The sequence below is a fragment of the Uloborus diversus genome, chromosome 7 (assembly GCF_026930045.1).
Source record: "Uloborus diversus isolate 005 chromosome 7, Udiv.v.3.1, whole genome shotgun sequence".
Classification (NCBI taxonomy): domain Eukaryota; kingdom Metazoa; phylum Arthropoda; class Arachnida; order Araneae; family Uloboridae; genus Uloborus; species Uloborus diversus.
The window spans coordinates 95,045,871-95,068,795 of record NC_072737.1 but is presented as its reverse complement, the minus strand read 5'-3'; the positions used below and the strand labels follow the sequence as shown (position 1 = coordinate 95,068,795).

The window sequence follows — 22,925 nt, the reverse complement described above, 5'->3', positions numbered from 1 at the left end:
ATTTGTCAATGGAATTTCTTTTTCTTCAAAATAATCCTTCACTGCTTTAAAAATCGACGATCCCTTTGTTGAGCTTTTAATCTTTAATCATAGGAGGGAGGAGGATGAGTATTTTTTTGAAAAAATAAATAAGTATGAATCTTAATCGGAAAACGATACCACAAAATTGTACTAAAATAAAAATTTGAAGTATGGTCACATCGCTTTATTGCTGAAAAACCTTTATAAGACATTTAAAATAAGTTTTAAAAAACTTTTTTGCTTATACTACGTCATAATATCCTTTGTTTGAAATAAATTTGTGTGCTGGATCAGAGGGTTAAAATTTTCCAGTGGAGTCGTATGGTATGATGTTTTAGATGCTAAAAATTAGAGGAGGAATTGTTCAAACGAAAGCAATTAGTGCGAAATTTCGGTCCAAATCCTCCGACAGTCACATATGTCCACACCTGATTTGGCTAACCTTTTTCTGACTTTTTTTAAATCATATATTTATGATGATGCAAGATTTGGTTCATGAATTTTTCTCTTTTTTATTGGAAAGAGGGCTTAAAAACCTAGACCTTTTCTTTTTCAGTATCAGTAATCAAAGTTCCGGCGAACAACATTTTCTCAGTTATCGCTTTCAGCTCATTAATAAACCTCACGTAAGCTAATAAAATAACTCTGTTATCTGTCACAGTTGATTCATCAATCTCAAGTGCAAATTTGCTTTGTTTCAAAACATTTATGAGTTTGCACTCAACGTTAGCAGCCATTTCATCTATTCTCCTGGAAACTGTGTTGTTACTCAGGGGGAGAGATTGACTTATCTTTTTACTGGAGCCCTCAACAAGCCAAATTTCAACTTTTTTTTTTTTTTTTTTTGGCAACCGGTAGAATAAGAGATTCGCCAATGGTATGAGGCTTACCACATTTTGCTATCAAAAGAGACACTTCGCAAGAAGCAAGAAGCCCTTTGTCATGATCTGCTGCTTGTCTTCTAAGTAATTCACCCAACTTTGGCCGTTTGCGCCAACGGTCAGTCAGTGCTTACAAGATTTTTTTTTCTTCCTCGTGAAAACGGCAATAAAATAAAAGATATTATTTTTCGCTTTTGGGATCTTTTTTATCCGAACAGATTTGATTGACCTGTAAGTCATACATGCCTTATTTTCTGGGAACGACCTTTCTTTGATTTGACGTGCCATATGCTTGGTTCGGTATTACACAACATAGGTATTCTGAAAGATATTTCTGAATTGTGTACCGATTTGTTTTAAATAAATATAATTTTTGAAAGGTCAAGAATTTCCCATTACCAGGTATCCTAATACCGGTCGCCCCCCTATCGCCCCCCAGAAATTTATCGCCCCCCAAAAGAGTTCGATCGCCCCTTTGGGGGCGATCGCCCCCAGGTTGGGAATCATTGATCTAAATTGTCTCAGACGAAACATATTTACGAAGTAGTGCAACTTTCTAACTGACCTACGTATAAATACCGTAAAATGGTATAACTTTGTGCCAAGGAGGCAACAATGGCCCTGTTGCCATGGTGATGATTTTGCTATCTAGTAAGGGTACAACTAAGGGCCACGGGGGGAGAGAATTCCAGTTCCTCTTCTTTCCAACTTTTTTTTTTTTTTTTTTTGACATTTCATTTGAAGGACGAGATGTATAGATACCATTGCTAAAGTCCTCAAAATGTCTTAATCAAAGATGGAAAAGTGGCCCATAGTTGGACCATTTTACGGTAGTTCATATGAACGGTGGTATCATCATAGCAAGAAAAAACAGAAGTCATGTCAGTTGTTTAATCATTTGATTAACCTTTAAGAGCACGGACGGCGTACTGAGTACGCCACCCAGCCAGAAAGTAGATAAGAATTTTCCCTTTTTTCCAAGGTCCTTTAAGTGGCGTACTTGTGTTTAAAGTCGAAAGTTACCTTTTGTCTTGTTCTTTTTGATTATTTTTCATAAAAACCACTCGTGAATGTTCCAATTCCGTATGCAAAAAGTATATAAAAATACAATTGTACAACAAAATACAATTGTGAGAGCTGCTACAAATGCCAAAGAGTTGTCTCAATGACTAAAATATCATTTATATGTATACATTTTTTGTTTTTAATTTATATTTTGTATTCGTGAAATTCGCATATTAAAGGTTATCATTATTTTTTACTTTGTGATCGTATTCATTTTTGTCCCATTAACTTTGCCCCGTATGGACATGCTTAATTGTACAACGCATTTGCAATACAAATAAACTTAATAATATGCAAATAAATACTGCACGGAACATCAGTAAGTCACAATTAATATGTCAAACATTATTAACAAAAACTTTATCATTTGGTGATACCAAAAATATTTTTTGTCTTACAACAAAATATTACAATATGAGTATCAATTTTTAAAAATGAACACTGAAATGAAATTTCACTTTGCCCTACATTCCCCTACAATTTATTTTTTGGAAGTTGATACTTTGTATCGTGATACAAAATGGTTCCTTACTTTCGAACATATCACAATTAAAAGCCGCAGTTTGAAATTCCGACAATGAAGTGCGAATGTATGCGTAAAAATGCTTCATTTGCATCAATGTATCAAGCTAGGGAGAAAACAAAACTCTTAGTTGTAGCATATTTAACACAAAACTGGTACATTTTTTTTATTTTTGCCATTAAAAATACAAAGGGCTTCGTACTAAAAATCAAACTTGAGTATAGATTAATTTTTATATTTAATTGACACTTCATACTGAGAAACATAATGGTTCTTTATACCATGTCACAATTAAAACCCAAAGTTTGATATTCCAACAATGAAGTGCGAATATATGAGTAAATACTTCATTTGTGTCAATGTATCAAACTAGGAGGGAAATAAAACTCTAGTACTAGCATATTTAATACAAAACTGGTTTTTTTTTTTTTTTTTTAATTTTTGGCGTTACAAATACAAACGACTTTGAAATAAAAAATTCATTTTGGATTTTGAAAGTGATCTGCGTCACGGAAAGAGAAAGCAATAATTTTGTACAGTTGAAGTAAAAGCTCAAATTTTGATATCTCATGTTTAATTTTTTCTAGCATCAAAACTTCAAAATAAAACAAACTGCAGAAAGAGCGACGAATGCTTTAAGGTTTAGTTATTTCTGATCGCAATCGAACGGTGTACTCATTTCAAATCCATAATGGTCAAATAAAAGGGAAAAAAATAGGCACGTCTCTAATTAATTGTGCTATTTTTGAATATCTGGCAGAAAACTTGTTATTGCTGCTGAACATTTCAGCTTTAATTTAATTTTACGTGCATAAAACTTTCCCGGAAAAATATTATTAATGAAATGTCTTTTTAAATGTATGACAACCAGAAAATTAAGCAGGCTATTTCAATTAATTTTAATTACAAAAGTGAATAAAACTATCAACACATTAGAAATAAATTAATAAAAAAGCGTTTTACCCAGATGTTTTGAATGATTAATCAAGCATTTTAATGAACTATGCAGGGTGAAAATTTAATTAAATATCGAGTTCTAATGGGCTTCAATGCAAGCAAAGTGTTTACTTTAATAATTTTCGGAAATGAACAGATTTTTTTCTCTTTTCATCTAAAATTCGTTTTCTCGATAGAAAATACAGTATTTTTTTAAAATGTATTTGATAATGTGTGCCTGATTAAATTTAAAACTATTTTTAGGATAAACAATTAAATTCCGCTGTATTATTATACATGGTGTTTATAAAGTCCTGCATTGATGAAGAAAAATCATTTTTAAAAATCTACTTTAAATTTAGACATAATCATTTTTTTTATTTTGATTCTTATTTCGAAAAAAATTTTCACGACGTTAACACACTTCTGCATATGCAACTTTTGCAGTTCTGAGAAGATTTAGACGACTTTCAACTTTGCACCAAGTGCAAAATCGCAGCCAGAATTTATCTTCTGCGGGGTGCGGCTTTGGTCATAGCTTAGCTTACCAGATTTCTGAAATAATCAACCGGGACACCGATATGCCTTCTGCCCCCCTCCCCTTTAGCGTCGCGAGTATTCAAAAAGGCACACACCCCTGGCTGACTTTTATAGTTTTTTACAGGGCAGTTCATTCCCAATGCTCCGGGTAAATTTTAATTATAGACCTAAAACAAGTGTAATAAGAAATGACACAAGCAGATAAATTTTAAAATGTTACTTCTTGCATGTTAGTCTTTATAAATTATTTCAGGGAAAAGAGACACTTCGAATGACGAATAAAGAATTGAACAATATTCACATATACTTTTCATTGACAAGGATTTTTTTTTTTTTTTGAAAAGTCTTTTCTGTTTTTAATCTTATTGTCAAAATTCTCACAAGTTAATCCGATATTAATTTTTCATCTTAATGTTACAAGTGACAAAGTAATTATCCTAGATAATCTTTCTCAATTAATTATTTTTAGACTTTTTTGATCATCTGCAAACAAATTCAGCTTTTACCGGGACGTGAAGTAAACCGACTGGAACACTGAAATTTGTCTGAAAACCGGGTCTTCCCCGGACAAACCGGAACGTCAGGCAAGCCTAAAGCAGTAATATAGAAGCTAACTCCCATATTAGAATTTGCAATATGTGTTGAAACCGAAGTTCTGAGGGATAAATCCAAAGAGATTATAAAGCATTATAAGGCTTACAAATGTCCTAAAATCCTGTTTAAAGATTCATTTTAAGCTCACAAAAATTATATAGCAGTTTAACCACGTGTCGGGCACTAACCGGCATATGATCGCAACAGCAAATTTTCACTATCAGATTGAGTCCGACCCGACGTGACTTAGGAATGCAAAGGGAGCTACTGAAGCTCGATAACTGTACTGCCAATTTGCTGATGTTTTGATAGTGATAAACAAAGGAAGATATTTCAAATTAAATAGATGATAGGATAATTTATGAATATATATATAATTTTCTTTCATTTTCTTCTTTTAATAAAAAAAGAAATGGTTTTAAAATAAATCGTTCATTTTTTTTCTTAGGTCTAAATTACAAATTTTAAGTAGTAATAACGGTTTTCGCCAACGATTTTTTTAGGTATTTTTTTTTGAAGTTTCATATGCTCTCCTTCAAACTCTACTAAGGGAAAAAACGCACTCACACTTATTTACGATACAGAAGAAAGATAAAATAAGAAATGAAGTCACCAAAACTATAAATTAGCACCAACGAATATTTATTACTAAATATCAACAAAACTGGGCCTCTTGTTCTTTGAAAAAAGGAAAAGAGTTAAAGATGGGCTTAGCTTTTAGATTTTTTTAAAAAAAGTAAAACATATTTTATACGAATTCTTTTTTCTATACATAAAACTTGATTTCTACCATCAGCATTTCGGGACGAATGTGACTCTGATCTTGTCGGTATGTTAGAGCTTTTTTGAGGGCCCAGCGCCCCTGATACCCCCTCCCCCTCCCACAGTAAAAACACCTCTGCTGTATAAACTCATTCGTGATTCTAAATGCATGGCTGTAAGTTTCTTCAAATGAACTCTTTTATGCGTGACATCACAGACATATACCACCAAAAACTAAATATTGTGAATAACTTTATTTTTGCAGACCTACGCTGCTGACATATTTTTTGCACAATCATGGAAAGACCACAGGCTTCGTCTGCCGGAGAACATGACATCTGAATACAGGTTGCTGGAAGTCACGTGGCTTAAAGACATTTGGCGACCGGATTCCTTCTTCAAAAACGCCAAAGCAGTCACCTTTCAAACCATGACGATTCCTAATCATTACGTCTGGATCTACAAGGACAAGACGATACTCTACATGGTCAAGTAAATAGATTTTCAAAAGCTTCAGTTTAGATCTTTCTCTCTCACTCTCAATCTGTAAGGGGAAAGAGTGTTTCTATTTTTTTAATTTAAGTAATGTAATTACACTTGCTCTGTTTAAAGTACATGTACAATACTGAATGCATCAACGTTCTATAAATTTCAGAAAATTGTATTTCCCTATTAGTGTTTTATATCCCGGTGACAAGTTCAGAGAAATGTCTGCTTATAATGTACAAACTATTATGTTGAACAGCGTACAATGTACTTCATACAAAATATCAATTTTGAACAATGCTCTATTATGTTCTATCACAATTTTCTGAAAAAATTTTTCTGAATATCATCTGTAGTTTCGGCAAATCTAACCTGGCCACGTTGTGAAAGCTACACCCATCCTAATCACAGGATTGCGACTCTGTCAGGTTAGGATTGCCCCAAAACTACAGTTGAGACGCTAAATAATAAATTCGATTGTTTTAAATTTATCTCCTCAAAATTAAGCACCCGTGCTTATTTCCCCCTCTGAAGATTTATTATTGATGTTTTTTGCCATTTAAAATACTGTATACTCTCGATATCAAGAAGTCGAAGGGACAGTTTAAAAAATCGAGTTTTCGAGGTAGCAAGGTCATAATTATATTAAAATAGTGTTCCAAAAATTAGTCACGATAGCTAAAAAATAAGTGGAAACATGCAATGAAAGTTGAAAAGAAGTCTTAATACAATACCAAAAATTTTTAATTTTTAAAATGAGCCAAACATAATAGAGAAAAAAGAACACTTTAGTGAAGTAGCAAAATGTAGTGATTTACCACGACTAAACTTATCAAAGATTTGGATTACAAAGTTGCAGTACGGTTTCAACCAAATTACGAGCGCCCGGAACAAAATAAGTTGGACAAAGACTTGCACCAAGTTTTACCCGCCATTTTATTGCATATTGCAATATGAAAGCCAATGAGTTTTATCGAGTCGTATCCAACGAAAAATAAATAATTCAATTTCTTTGGAAAAATAAATAATATGGAGAATAACCTTTCCCTACTCGCATAAAGTTAAGTATTGAAACCTGATAAGGCGCAAGAGAAAACAGACGCAGAAAGAAATTTTAAGACAGACTAGGGTAACAACCCCAGTAATTGGCACTTTAAGAGTTTGTCTTTAAACTTACCTCTGTTTTCATTTCTTAGAAAAGAAATATTTACTTCTAAATATTTTTGTATCAAGGAATGCACATCTGTGCATCTATTCATTTCACTAAAAGCAAAAATATTTGAATAGATATTTTTATGAAAATTTAGGTATAAAAAGTTACCAAAATCACCAGTAATTGGCACCTGATACTCCAGTGTATGTACCTTGTGATCCAGTGATTGGCACATATTAATAAAACTGGAAAACCACTTTATTTTTCACTTTTTTATTACAGACAAATTTCATCATCATAAGAAACGTAATTAATGTTAATTTAAATTAGGTAATTTTGCATCAATTAATTGTAAATCATACATTTTGATACTAAAAACGTATTTTAGAGAAATAAAATTTGGAATGTTATATGGAAAAATATATCGGGAATATTGCTGTTTCATCAGTTGGAATGCAGTTTTGATTATACGAATTATAGCTGTTTTCAGATAAAAAGGAATATTAACCGGGTGATTCAAAGGGACCATAAAAATTGGAATAGTTCTCTGCAGTTGCAATATCCGACTGTGATGGCCAAACATATTTGTATTTTACGGTTTTTTTTTTATTTTAATTTAACAGTAGATTCCGGAGGATTCAAACCAGTAGTAGAACCCATATTATATCGTTGCTATAAGAGTATCAGAAACCACACTAGTGACACATTGAACAACACATTAGGGACTATAAGCACATGAGCCAATTACTGGGGACTAGCAAAACTGAAGCACCACTAAATGGCATCCATCAATTCTTCAAAAATCAAAAAGAGACAAAAATTTACTCCTACCTGCTCAAAGTAACACCTTTCAACTAAACAAAACTTTTGAGAACCAAAATTTAAAATAAATTTTAAGTCAGATTTTAATGGATTGATGCGCATGCTTCCCTTAAGCCAGAGAAGAAGCTTTTGCAAAAAAAATGGCTGATTCGACACAAGTCACAATTGTTTCTCTTTCCTATGCACTGCTACCGTTTAGTAACATGAATTGAAGTTATAATCTTTAAAGTAAACGTACATTCCGTTGATATATAGCCTTCTACTTTTAAAAGATATGATGGGAATCTTATTTTATGACATTTTTGTTGGAAGTGCCAACCACTGGTGACCTACCAATTACTGGGGATGTTACCCTATATCCCTGCAAAGGTTGCAGTTGTTAATTAGAGAAGAAAAAATTGAATCTGTTTACGGTCATAACAAAAATAACCTGAAGCTACTCGAGATTTCAGAACTTGCCTGTTATGCTAAACAAGTAATCTTTAACCCTAGCATGTATGTTAACGTACTAAAATCAATATTGGTCCAACTTTTGTAACATTTATAAGGTAGGTGCGGGTAATAAGGTCTACCTAATGGAGATTTGATATAAATAAAAACTATGTGTCCGAATCAACAAATTGTAATATTAATTAAACATATAGATGAATTACTACACGAAACTAACAAAAAACCACTTGTTTTGCAGAAAACAAGCATGATATGAAACATTTTTTAAAACCTTGTCATTAGACCTTATTATACTATGGTAGAATAATAAGGCCTAAGAACTTTATTACTCCTAAATAGTCAACATATGCTTAAAACATTGATAATTGTGATTAGTTGTAATATATATGCATTAATCGCGCTTAAAATCTTCAAAATGACAAAAAATTTGTTTAACAATCGTCAAGGCACTCGGAGCTCAACTTCTCAGAGCCGCACAATGTATTTTGCGTTCAATGTGTTATTTTATTTCTCATTTTTGATTACGCTTAGTTTTTAATTCATTCTTTGAAATGAACTTTCCACCCAAATGTTTCCGTTATGAGAGCATTACATAACTTTCATTTATTCTTCAATATGAGATGTCTTACAAAATTGAATACACAACTCTTCAAAGCGGTAAAATTAAAAAGTTTATTCTTTAAACTTTTGTTAAGTAGTTGCAGCTGTAATTGCAGTAACAATTGCAAGACATGGTCTTATGATTGCCCTTCCCTCCTTTTCTCAAAACTCAAGAAAGTTATAAATACCAAACTTATTTAATTTAGAATAAACTTTGAAATTGATTTTGATACATTTTATAAAGCTTCTGCCTCGTAAAATATGCTTTCTTAATCACGTTAAACTGCAATGAAAGATGTTTGCGTCGAACTATAAGTGTGTATAAGTAATAATGAGAAAAAAAAAGCTCTTTATTTCACAATAAATCTGGATTAAAATACCACAAGCATTACTTGATTTGGAGAAAAGAGATTAATTATAAATTCGAAAATACCTAACTTCGTTTTCTCTGTCATTCTGAAACTACTTGTACTACTTTGTATAAATGCTATACCAAGAAGAATAATTTAAGGTAGTAATAAACTATTTGTCGCACGAAAAAGGGATTATTACAAATATTTCCTAATGTATTTTCTTTTAATACTTTAATCTTCAAGATTTATTATTTTTATCGCGCAACGAAAAATCCCAAATACATATCTTCGCATAATTCAAGTTTTAATGAGGCTATTTTTCAACTTTTATAACTTTGCTTCTGAAAATTTTGTTCACGTTAAACCTTTTCAAATGATAGGAAAACTGATTGTCTGTGGTGCTTCTCAGGAAAAGGACGTCACGTTTTATTCCATGTAATTTGAAGTGCCATATCTTTACTTTGCCCCACTTTAAATATTTCCTGAAAAATAATTAGTTTTTGGTTTATGTTGCAATAAAACTTAACTCGCCCGTATTTCTCACAAATGAAAGCATTATTTCTTTTACGTGCAGTTTTAATCGGAATCGTACAACTTTTGAAATGAAGGCACATTAATTAGGGAATGCAATTACAGCTCGAAGCGGTATCAAGGATTTAAATTGATAATTATTCTAATCAATCTGTTTCATTTCTTTCGTAGTATGAAGAAAATTGGAGGACTTTAATACTGAAAATTTTCACTGCGGCAAAACATTGCAAGTTTAATATCAGTAAGCAATGCTACAAATTAAAAAAAAAAAAAACTTAAAACCAACTTAATGATATCATAAAAACAAAAAATGTCATCCATAGCATTGAATTTTTATCAATTATTGAGAGCAAAACAACACATATTTTCAAATGAAAATTTAAATACAACATTAAGGAATACTTCCTACTTGACAGGTCAGTTTGACAGTTGAAGGTACAACCGGTACTTGACACTAAAACTAGCAGCTGATACTGATATGTGAGTATGTTGTGTTCCGTATACAAATCCACAGTTTACGTCGGATTTCGAACAAATTCGGCAGGGGAGTGCTTGAGTAGACGAGAAGAAATGTAGGGAGGGGGACAAGGGGGGCTAGAGCCCCCCTCCCTTTGAAATTAGAATTTTCTGGCTTTTAGTTCTTTTTTCTTTGCAAAAATGTAAAAACATTTCTTCTCCAGCCATTAATGAATAAGTTATTAAAAATGTCAAATTTTAATGATTCTAATCTGCCCTGAAATTGGTTTCCACGTGGAAAATATCCAGCCAAACCACGGGGAAAATATTTGAGCCCCCCCCCCTTTCAACTTTGCATATGGGCGCCTATGGAGGGGGGGGGGTTCAAACGCAAAAAAAAAAGTACCGAATCATTCGACTTTTAATTTTAGGATCCGAAAATGGCATGAAATGGCTCTTTCTACCCGAAATAATTAACCGATATGCTTTATTCAAGTCTCATTCTAACGCCCGCGAAGAATACCCCTATAGTTTATTTACTTTCCCCAAATTTCAAAAAAAAAAAAGCTGTAAAATCACGGAAAAAAGTTATAAGCATTTTTAAGCCCAATAGAATATCCATATCAAATCTGAAATGCAGAGTTTGCCATAGAGCTCATTTCAAATTAGAGTGAAGAAAGATATGTTTCCTTTTTTTTTTCCCCTCGACTGTGAACTAACAAAAACTCGTGTTTTTGCTTCGAGGCAAACTTTTACCCTTTTGATTTGTTTTTTTACTGCCAGCAGAAGATAATCAAGGATTTAAGTTGTTTAACAAAAAGTTGCGTTTAATTTATACGGGACTTTTAGATTTGCCGTTAATGAAATTTAAGAATCATTATTTTGACGGGAAAATTTACAGTATTTTTTCCCCCCTCTAATTGAAGCCAAACTGTTGCACACGCGTCACTTGATATAATTTTTATTTTCGAGGTAGACCATGCAAAGCCGGACGACGCAACAATTAAATAATGGAATGGTGTTTAAATTTGCAATGCTTGCTTTTAAACTTATTTATTATAAGTGACTACTACTAGCTGTAGTGTCAACTATTGGTGGTTTTACAATAATTAATTTATTTTAATAAAACGTTGTTTGTGCAAGCACTGAAATTTCTTAGTAAAGTACCATAATTATTTTTTGTTTGTTTGTTTCCAAAGGGGCTACTTATTGGTTGATCACAATTTGCAGACTATAGACCACCACCAGATGCTATTATGTTAGAAAGTACCATAATTATTGTATGAGGGATTTTGTGCAGTTTATTCTTAATACGCATCAGAAAGAAAATAAAATCATTTGTGAAGGTTAAAAAACGAGCTGATGTGTGCATCACATGACTTCCTTTTACTCCAATTTAATGTCATTTCCCCATTATTCGCTATTTTAATGTGATTCAATATTTATTCTCTAAATATCACCAACAATGGCCAAATTGAAACCAAAAAAAAAAAAAAACTCCGCCAAATTTGTCGCCAAGTTGGCGACAAAACTTGGCGACCAAAAGACTGGCGATATATCGCCAAGTGTCCGACAAATTGTAACACCACTTAAGTTTGCATTGATATTAACAATGATTTCCCCCCAAAAAGGTGCAAAAGACCCCCTTAGGAACATCCGAAAGCAACCAAAAGGGGAGGTGCACAACTAGACCCCACTACGAGTCTATGTACCAAATTTCAACTTTCTAGGACATACCATTTTTGAGTTATGCGAGATACATACGCACATACGCACATACACACATACGCACATACATACAGACGTCACGAGAAAAGTCGTTGTAATTACCTCGGTGATGGTCAAAATGGATATTTCGCGTGTCTATACATTCTTAGGCACTTTTCCGCATGTGGTCGAATCGAAAAAAAAACTCAACATTCATTTGGGGGTGAGCAAAATGGAAATTAAGGGCGATTTTTGAGTGAAAATTTTTTCGCGAATACAATACTTCCTTTTTTGTAAAAGGAAGTAAAAAAGATTGCTGCCAGAGAAATTTCTTCAACATAGTTCGTTTGACACATTTTGTTTTGGAATGAATTGTTTTTTTTCTCCATAAACAGGGCAGATGCGTTTGAGGTATTTTTGCCAATGGTTTTAATACAATGCATTGCAACTTGCTCGCCATGCTACTTTTGGGCTACTTAAAATTTGAGCGAAGTTGAAAAAGTATCGTCGGTTTTTTTCGGATTTTTGACTCAAAATCCCCATTTCTTATGAAAAAACCCTCACTCGGATTCAAATTGAAGTAAAAAGAAGAAGGGTGGCAACATTTTGCTGTCTTCCGTTACTTTTTAAGGCATTTTGCACTACTTTCTCCTTGGATAAACCGCTGGCAATTCTGCCCGTGAGGTTGTAAAATGTAATTCACCTCATTTTACTGTGCAAAAAAACTCGCAGTTTTTGACGCACCATAAGATGGAAGTTTTTCGGCAAGCGGCTTTTAGCAAGTTTTTACAAATGTCTATATATACAGTACATGAAAAGAAAAAAATCAAAAATGGTGCAGCAACCCAAAATTTTTATTTTATTGAAATTTTGCGGGATGCCACCTTTTTTTCTTTTTCTTTTTTGAATCTTTAAAAAAAAAATCAGCTTTGACAACGTTATTTTTGATGGTATATACAATCTACTAAAAACGTACGGAAGCACTATACTACAAATAATAGTTTTAACACGTAATTATCTCTCCTTTGTTTAAACATTTTAAATCAAAATTCATCAATTCGTGTAGAATTTTGAGTAGTATTTTCCGTATTCTTTTTACTTTTTAAGCGACATTAAACGCATTAAAAATCGATGTAATAACAACGTGTTTTTCATTTCTTAGACTAACATTGATACTATCGTGTGCAATGAATTTCGCAACGTACCCTCATGACACGCAGCACTGCTCATTGGAAATGGAAAGTCGTAAGTACTTTTTTTTTAGTTTTGATTCAACTATATCCATAGGGGAAAGGGGGATGAAAATGTGAAAATTTTTTTTTTTTTTCATTTCTTTGTTTTTCCAAAAATATTATCAATTTCTCCGAGAAAAAATGTCCCCATGATTGAATAGTCTTTTCTTTGTGTCATGCATTTTTTTCAATTATTTCTTTATGGTACTTTAGGTATTTTTAAAAAAGGTCTTCAGTTGTTCACATGAGCTCCCATAAGGGGCCCATACAGTCTAAAACTTTTTCCTTCGAAACTAGACACAATGTCATTGCGAGATGGATTCAATGCATTCTCAGAATTTCAAATGTGCTAATTATTCGGGGGGGTTTCACAAAAGATACAACCATAAGAAGTAAAATATAAAATTGTTTTCGTACAAATGAAATGCTTGACAATCGCAACCGTCGAAAAAAATGCAAAACATTGTTTTTAATGCTGAGTTTTTTTACCCATGAAGCCTTTTCGAAAAGCAAATTACCACGTTCATACATTTCAACACTTGTAAATTGAGACTAGTGGGAGTACTTCTTATTGTCATGTAGTAGCTCTTAAAATTCAACTTCGGCATCATTAAAAAGAAGCGAAGGTAATTTATTTTATATTTCTCGGTTTGAAAAATACTCTCTATACACCACTTTAAGAAAAAAAAACAGCTCATTAGAACAACACGCCACCTCTCCTCCTCATTAGAATACTCAGCCACTTTGGTTCTGCTAAGGCTCCATAGTGGAGGAGCCGACGCGTCCGCCATTTTGTAGCAAACTTGATCCATTGCTTCGCAGCGATAGCATTGCTGCTGATGCTTACATTTCTTTAGCATATGCAAAATTGAGTCAAATGGGTAGTTGTTCGGCTGTTATTGTGAAAACAGCTCCAAAAAAAGGATTTCAGCTCTCTAGATTTCCAGCCGATGCAGAAAGAAAAAAGAAATGGATAAATTAATAACCGACGAATTGACTGACAATCTGGAAATGGAGCTCGCTTGTGTGAGGTTAATATCGATTTACGTAGGTTAGTTGCATTGCTTCGTAAATATTTTCCATCTGAGACAATTTTGATGAAACTCTGTGGCAACACTTCAGACATGTACATTTATCATGTGACATAGCGGCTTCCTCAAAGCAATTTTAGTTTTTCTAATAATTAGTCGCAAACATATCTCGACAGCTGCAAGTAGCGTCCAAATTGGAAATGAGTGGAGTGATTCGATTTTGTGGGAAAAAAAAATGCAACTGCATTGAAATTTTTGGGCAGTAGCATGGAGTGTACGGTGAAAATGCAATATCACGCTAAGATATCGTGAAATGGTGCAACATGTTTGAGGATGGACGTACAGATATTGACGACGCTGAACGCGAAAGAAGATCAAGTTTAGGTGCGAAGTGTGGGATCACCCTCCCTAACAGCCTAAACCTTTTACCTCCTGACTTCCATGTTTTTTGGTTCTATGAAACAAGAACTTTCAAAGCGATGACACCATTCGGATGACGAAGTGAAAGCTACAACCCAATAATAGTTATCGGACATTGGACGGGATTTCTTTGCAGAAAGCATCGAAAAACTTGCAACAGGCCTCTACAAATGCTTAAATAACGGAGGTAGTTGCGTTAAAAAAGTAGCAGTGCAACTAACTTTCTGACTGACCCTCGTATTTCTCATGATTTTACTAACATTACGTTATTAATGCTCTGTAATCTTTGCTAACATGTTGCACTGCTCTACGAATGTCTTTTATTCTGTATTTCCCTGTTGTGCGATAAGTACAATTGTCCCGCTTGCTCCAACATGGCGGATGCGTCGGCCTCTCCAGTTATAGGGGTTCTAGGTTCTGCTTCGGAAGATCGATCTCGCTTGCAAATCAAAAATCAATGATTAGATATTCTTTCGTTTTGTTCCTCCAGTTTCTCACACTACCGACGACTTGATCTTCGACTGGCAAGAGGACGTTCCTCTGGAGGTGAATGGAGATATCGAACTGCCCCAACTCGACCTCATTAGCACGGACAGGAGGGACTGCACTCAAACTTATTCCACAGGTAATGTGAACGTCAAAAAAAAAAAAAAAAAAAAACTCATTACTGTCTTTGCGATATAAACTTTTGGCAGAGATTGGTTGTTTAATGGATTCATAACTCTAAACCGTTTCTTTTTTTTTCTGATAACGAAAAAAAAAGACATGGGTACCATGAAAGTGGTATGAGGAGCGTTTATCCCGATTGGATGTTTCACAAAATGTTATGCTTAAACTTTTTATGCTTGTTTAAAATAAATCACAAAAAAGTAATTATTTTAAAAAACTGGTATTGCAATTAGACTAGCAGTAGATAACTAATTAGTTTTCATTGAATTGATACGTATTTTTTTCAAAAACATTTTACTCGTGTCTGGGAAACATTTGTATTAGGTCATAAACCAAGAAAGTAGCAGAACCTTCAAAAATCATTTTATGAGTTAAAGAATAAATAAATATTATTAAAAACTTTTCAAGAAACAAAATATTCTCAAATGCAATAAACACGAGATGTATCAATTAGTTGTAAACAAAATTGAAGCATCAATTTCCTGTATGAGACAAAACTTGTTCCACTCGAGATTTATTTTTTTATCTATATATCTATCTATCTATCTATCTGTCTGTCTGTCTGTCTGTCTGTCTATCTATCTATCGATCTATCTATCGATCTATCTATCTATCGATCGATCTATCTGTCTATCTGTCTATCTGTCTATCTATCTATCTATCTATCTATCTATCGATAGATTTCGCTTATGCAGCAAAACAAAAAGAGAGAGATAGTGACTGATAGAGAGAGAGAATACTGTTATGAAACTCTTTTAAATTATCATGATGATGTTAATCATTGAAACAAATCCTTCTCCTATTTCAACTTTACTGAAGAAAAAACAAACATTCTTATAACTATAAAAAAATTATCGTATGATATGACAGTAGCATTTTTCAGCATCAAAACCCAAACGTTATTATTACTAAACATATTTAAGGACATTTTTCAAACGCTGCATACAGCTGCAAAAAGCTGAAAACTCGTGAAACATAATGACTAAAAGTAAAATCTGAATATCAAAAAGATAATGTTTTATAGTTTAGGTAAATAAATTTTAGGAAAAGAATTTGCATGTGTAACATACTTTTTTCACTGAAAATTCAGCAGGACAGGGTATGAAAACGAAAATTATCCCGTTTTTGTAGGAACTCTGGAACAGCTGTCAAGAATGGCAGTACAATGAGTTTAATCATAAGTCACACGAACAATTTGAAAATAAAATTTCCTTAAATGAAAGAGTTTGGGATCTTGTTCACTACAAAAGGAATTGGTCCAAAGTTATACGTTCAGTGTGCCTGTACAAAAGACTGCTTCCTTTCAGAGAACTCAACTGGCTTCCTCGGGACCCAATCAAATCGAAATGCCCAGGTCCTGGTTCGTAAAAGATAGTAGCCCCCCTCTTGACCAGAAAAATACTTACGTGTTCATAGTAGTTTTTATATACTAAAAATGCAATCAAATATTCATACCTATATATTTTACAATAACCCAATTAAAATGTACCCTATAATGTTAGATGTGCTTTACCACTTAACTTTAGACTGAAAGCACTGAAGTTTCAGTTCACTATGCAGGTTGAAGTTAGAAATAGGACTAAGGAAATTGATGTTTTTGATGCATTAACTGTTAAAATTTTAGGATAATTGATTTGACCAGAAAAGTACATTATGATTATATTATGTACTTTTCTGTTTTGCTTTCAATGACGAAGAATAATGTTGTTTCATTAAAATTGAAAAAAAATCAGAATGCATTTGATTCTGGGATACTCATATATTTAGTTCATACATTCGCTACACAACCAGTTGGCTTTCAATGTCTTATGCCCTCACTCAGAAATACCTGTTTCAGGAAATTTCACATGCCTACAAGTGACCTTTACTCTGAAGCGTCGCCTCGGGTACTACATGTTTCACACATACATCCCCACGTGCCTCATCGTCATCATGTCCTGGGTGTCTTTCTGGATCCGGCCGGAAGCGGTTCCTGCCAGGGTGACCCTTGGTGTGACCTCTCTCCTCACCCTCTCAACCCAGCATGCCAAGAGTCTGTCCTCCTTGCCACCAGTTTCTTACATCAAAGCCATCGACATATTCATGGCCTCCTGCACGATCTTCGTGTTCTTATCCCTCATGGAGTATGCCTTGGTGAATGTCATATTGGAGGACTGTGCGACCATGAAATTGAAGCAGAAATTGACGAGACGGAAGTTGGAAGAAAGTATGAGAGAGCTTGAAATACAGGTAAGTACACATTCACTTGTTTGTATGTTTCAACATAAAAAAAAACTGAAATTCGTCCACATACTCATATAATATAAAATTGCGAATGACCGAATAACGCTGTTGAACATGCAGGGAAACGCTTTATTTTGACAAGGCTGAACTGGATCCGGTAACTTAACTGTTTTACTGGTAAGACTGTGTCATTTCAGAGGAATGAAGAAAAGAAAAAGGGTTAATCAACGGAGTTAGGCTTAAAATTTCAACTATCAAAATATCACCAAACAGCCAATTGCTTCGTTCAAATGTAGAAGTAATTTTCACACGTCATACCTTGACGAGCGATTTTCTAGTTCTATAGTAATAAGTTTCATGGTTACAATGGGAATGAGTGAGGGTTTGTAATTCGTGGCAAAAGAATTTCTTCAATTTCACTGGCACCTCTTAGAATACAGTAGCTCTTTCCGTCCCTTCAAAAACAAAGCCAGTGTTAAATTCATTGGCTGTTCGTTTTAGCAGCATGATTATTTGGTGTCATTACGAAAATGACACTGAAATTACTCTAAAGCCTTTGAACGAATAAAGCTATCACAAATATTGAACACTAGCAGTAACCGAACAGCGATGCCCGTGCTAAAAATTTAATGGAAGTCCGTTGAATAAAAAAACTTGACGCTCCCTCCCCCTCTTATGAAATGATCATTTTTCTTTGTATAAAATGCGTACACACTTTTTCAAAAAAAAAAAAAAAACTATTTAAGTTTCTTTTCAATTTAAAAGTTTTTCTCAAATCATTAAATTAGATTTACAGTTGCTTTAAAACTCTATTTAACAAGTGAAGCGGTTTTTACTGCAATTTAAAATATTCAAAATAAACAATTCAAAAACGTCCCGTAGAACATTCAAAAATCGTTGTCAGGAAAAAAAAAAGAAAATGTCGTACATTTTACTCGGATAAAAACAAATCAAAAGTTTCTTTTCTTTCAAAACAAATCGCCATAATAATGAATTACATTAACGGTTGCCTTAAAACAATAATCCCAGACTGAACTGCTCAGCGCCTAACGCGCCAAGCGACCACGCTACCGGAACCCAGCCCTTTTGAGAGTGAAGCGGATGTTTCTTCTTTGGCAATAATAAATGTTTCGCCAAACAAACAAAAAGGCATAAAATCATATTAACAATAGCTTTCAAATTTTTATATATTAAGAGCTGAATTGCCCAGCTTTGCCCGGTCTACCTTGAGAAAAAAAATTGTGTCAAGTGACATATATTCAACAATCAGGCTTAAAAAAAAAGAAAGAAAAACACCATGCAAAATTACCCTTCCAAACAATGACGACAGACATTAAAATACTTTTAAGAATTTAAAATGCGAAAGATGGATTTTAAAAGCGTAACCATGGAAACATGAAATAAAAAAAGTTTGAGAAATTAAACGCAAAATAAGGAAATAAACAACGGATTCAAAAAGTGTAATCGTGGAAATGCGAAAATAAAATGGTTGACAACTTGAATCAAAATGACATATTTTGAAATTGATTTAAAAACGCTTGTAACTTTTTTTTGTTTGAAGATAGAAGCTAATTTTTTCGACAATAGGTCGAGAGAGATCTGGAGTAAAAAATGTCGCTTTTTCCAATGGTGTCAAAAAGAAAACTGTGGGACAATTCCTTCACTTTTTATTGATAGATTTAATGAAGAAAGTAGTGCCTAAATTTCAGCTAAACCTAAAAACGTTCGAGCTAAAAACGCAAATTACTCCCGCCGTAATTAAGTTAGAGCATTGAAATAAATTGTTTAGAACGTAGAAAATTCCACCCTTTTCAAAGATACATAATATTAATAGGTGCAAGTAATTTTTCACCCCTTTAGTAGCCAATAAAGGTAATTTACGTGAAATTTGCGCTTAAATTTGAATAAAAATAGAACTATTTATCGGATTTTTTTTTCGAATTATAGCCTACGTTACTCAGTAAGAAAGCACCTTTCATATAGTGAAGGAATTTTTCAAATAGGTGTAGTGGTTCCAGAGATTACCTCGAACATATAAACACACAAAAATCCGCCCTCTCTCTTTATAATATTAGTATAGATTAACCAGTTTTTCCTAAATGTACGTATGATCAAAACTACTTAATTTGAACAACCTAATGTGGTCTGTTTCCGAACAATTTCCTTTATTCTTTCCTAAAATTTTAGAACCACGAAGTTAAACGCAAAATATGCATACTTTTTCGTTAAAAATTTAAACTATCATGAAATTGAACCAATAAAAAAGCAATGTTATTTACTTTACCAATTATTTACACAATACGTCCTACAGGTTCCTTAACATCTTATACATATAAAATCTGAGTATCTATCTATCTATCTATGTCCAAGCTTCTTCTCCCGAACGACAGTGAACTGACCATCGAACCAGGTATCGATGGATTCGTAATCCTCCCGTCTTCATGTTTGGCTATTTAACATAATTCTCCGATAATAATTAGCGGAGATATCAATTAAAAACTTTTAATTATGACTCTTAGATTTCAAAATAAAATCCATATTTTTCGAAGGCTTTCCTCCATTCAAATTATTATTCAGTGCTTCATCTCAACTTTCCGGATGAACGCTTTTATTAAAATGTATAGCGTGAAGAAAATTATTGAGATGAAAGATCTGTTGCCATTTTTTTCTCGAATACACACAGGTAAAATTATTGTTTTTGTTTTGAGGCTTTTCCTGTAATCACAGGAGATTTAAAATGTTTACTTTTTGGGGTTTTTTCCGCAATCTGCCGCAAAATTTCACTGATTTTTTTTTGTTTTGGTTCAAGCCTGATTGTTAAATACGCGTCACATGACATAACTTTCATTTTCGAGGAGGACCGTGCACGTCTTAAAGTAAATGAGTGATTTACATGCAGTTTATTTTTAGTTTGCATAGTACTGATTTAGAATGTGAGTTTCCCTGTTTTCGTGTGGACAATCTTAGAGAACACTTCCCACTGATATAAATCTTGGTGGGAAGATTTTGATAATGGGGTTATTTCCTTCAGTGAAGAGTACTACTTTTCGTCACTGAAATTGATTAAATAAGCAAAAAATAAAAAAATAAATAAAATAACATGGACCCTGAAAATACCTTTTTTTTTTCAACTTATTTTTTAAATATTTTTTTATATGCCAGATTTTTCAAACTTTGCGCTGACTGACTTTTGTGCTGACTGAAAATGTACTCATAACTTGTATCATTGATAACGATTATTAACGTTGATGAGGTGTTTTGGCAAAAATATGTTTTACTGGTGTTTTGCAAACCTTGCTTTACGCGCATTTATTTATTCCTTAACGCGTTAGAAACTAGTGTCAGTGTACTACAAAAGCATCAACTGGACTGCTCTTACATTTTTTAGGTAGCCCGTGCAACGCCGGGCACGCAGCTAGTCTTATACATATAAAATCTGAGTATCTATCTATCTATCTATGTCCAAGCTTCTTCTCCCGAACGACAGTGAACTGACCATCGAACCAGGTATCGATGGATTCGTAATCCTCCCGTCTTCATGTTTGGCTATTTAACATAATTCTCCGATAATAATTAGCGGAGATATCAATTAAAAACTATTAATTATGACTCTTAGATTTCAAAATAAAATCACTATTTTTCGAAGGCTTTCCTCCATTCAAATTATTATTCAGTGCTTCAACTCAACTTTCCGGATGAACGCTTTTATTAAAATTTACAGCGTGAAGAAAATCATTGAAAAGAAACATCTGTTGTAATTTTTTTTCTCGAATATAAAGAAATAAAATTAGGCTTTTGTTTTAAGGCTTTTCCTGTAATCAGGGTGTTTAAGTTGTTTACTTTTCGATTATTTTGCCGTAATCTGCAGCAAAATTTTGCTGTTTTTTTTTTTTTTTTTTTTTGTTCAAGCCTGATTGTTAAATACGCGTCACATGACATAACTTTCATTTTCGAGGAGGACCGTGCACGTCGTAAAGTAAATGAGTGATTTACAAGTTATTTGAGTTCTTTGAGGGTTTGTACCTGGAAAACGGATTGATGTATTTCTTGTACGACCATGTGGATAGAATCCATCCAAATATTTATCTGAGTGGTATGTTGCATTAATAAACACCCGGGCAACGCCGGGTAGTAGACTATTTTATGTAAAAAGCGGATTGTTATTGTGCATAAATATTTCCGATATAGTTTATCAGATGTAATTCAGTTTAACGTGAGTAAAGATTATAGTTGATAATGCATATATTTTCCCCTTTTGTGCTGACTGAAAATGTACTCATAACTTGTATCATTGATAACGATTATTAACGTTGATGAGGTGTTTTGGCAAAAATATGTTTTACTGGTGTTTTGCAAACCTTGCTTTACGCGCATTTATTTATTCCTTAACGCGTTAGAAACTAGTGTCAGTGTACTACAAAAGCATCAACTGGACTGCTCTTACATTTTTTAGGTAGCCCGTGCAACGCCGGGCACGCAGCTAGTAACATAATAAAAACCATTGCTGAGAATATTATGTTTGGATATGCCTTTTTAATATGTTTTTAATCATGGATTAGCAGGCACAGTCCCTGATATTTTCAAAAGGTAAACATTGCTTGAATACTTTAGGGATGATTTATGAATTAAAACCCATGATCAAAGCTGATAACTTTTATTGCTACTAAAATCTTTTAACTTTAACAATGATTTACAAGATGTTGATGCATTTTCTATTTTTCCAGAGTGATGCACACATAATAAATATGGATATGAAGTCGAACGCCGTGTCTTCAATTGTCAAGCGGCGCCAAACTTGTGCATCGAGGATAGATAAGGCATCCAGGATTTTGTTTCCTTTCAGCTTCAGTGTTCTTTCGGCAGCTTATTGGATTTATTACGTTCTGTGCATTTAATGATTAATAACTCTAGATTAGTCACTACTTCAAGCTCAAACTCACCAGAAGCTGAATTTTTATCTAAGCAATAATCAACAATTATAAATTTTAAAGTGTTGTTCACGCTTGAATTTACGACATAATAGCCGATTATAGTTTTTCTTCCTGTTATATTATTCCCAAATGGCAAGTACTGCCATTGCTTGATTTGTGGGGAAGTTCGGCAATAAATTTTGAACAGATATAGAAATATAAAATTGACGGCTTCGCTTAATAAGTTTGAAGATAAGATGTCAATTTTTCAAACATGTGGATAAAATGTTATAACTACAGAATTTGTCAAGCATGGTTGTTCCTTTTATTAAATGGAACAAGGCAAAGAATGCAGATTATGTTGAAAAAATATTAAGAATCTAATCCAGATAAATTTTATTTTACGAAAAATTATGAAAATTTCTTTAAATATGTTGTAAGAAGTGGTATTTCATATTACAATGATTATAATGTTTTTTGTGACATGGTAAATTATTTAATAACTTTTCCACTTCCTCAATGATGATCAATATTATTTTAGTACCATTATCCTATTTTAG

General features: G+C 33.2%; 1 protein-coding gene across 1 annotated transcript in view; it reads left to right on the top strand.

The window, feature by feature from the left end:
- LOC129225627 (glycine receptor subunit alpha-2-like) overlaps positions 1–22,350 on the top strand; it is a 56,427-nt gene extending 34,077 nt beyond the window's left edge. The window contains exons 4-8 of the mRNA XM_054860094.1: positions 5,588–5,814; positions 13,043–13,125; positions 15,054–15,188; positions 17,070–17,461; positions 22,180–22,350. Of these exons, the coding sequence (XP_054716069.1) occupies positions 5,588–5,814; positions 13,043–13,125; positions 15,054–15,188; positions 17,070–17,461; positions 22,180–22,350 (1,008 nt within the window). The remainder of the gene's footprint in view (positions 1–5,587; positions 5,815–13,042; positions 13,126–15,053; positions 15,189–17,069; positions 17,462–22,179) is intronic.
- Positions 22,351–22,925: the final 575 nt, after the last annotated feature.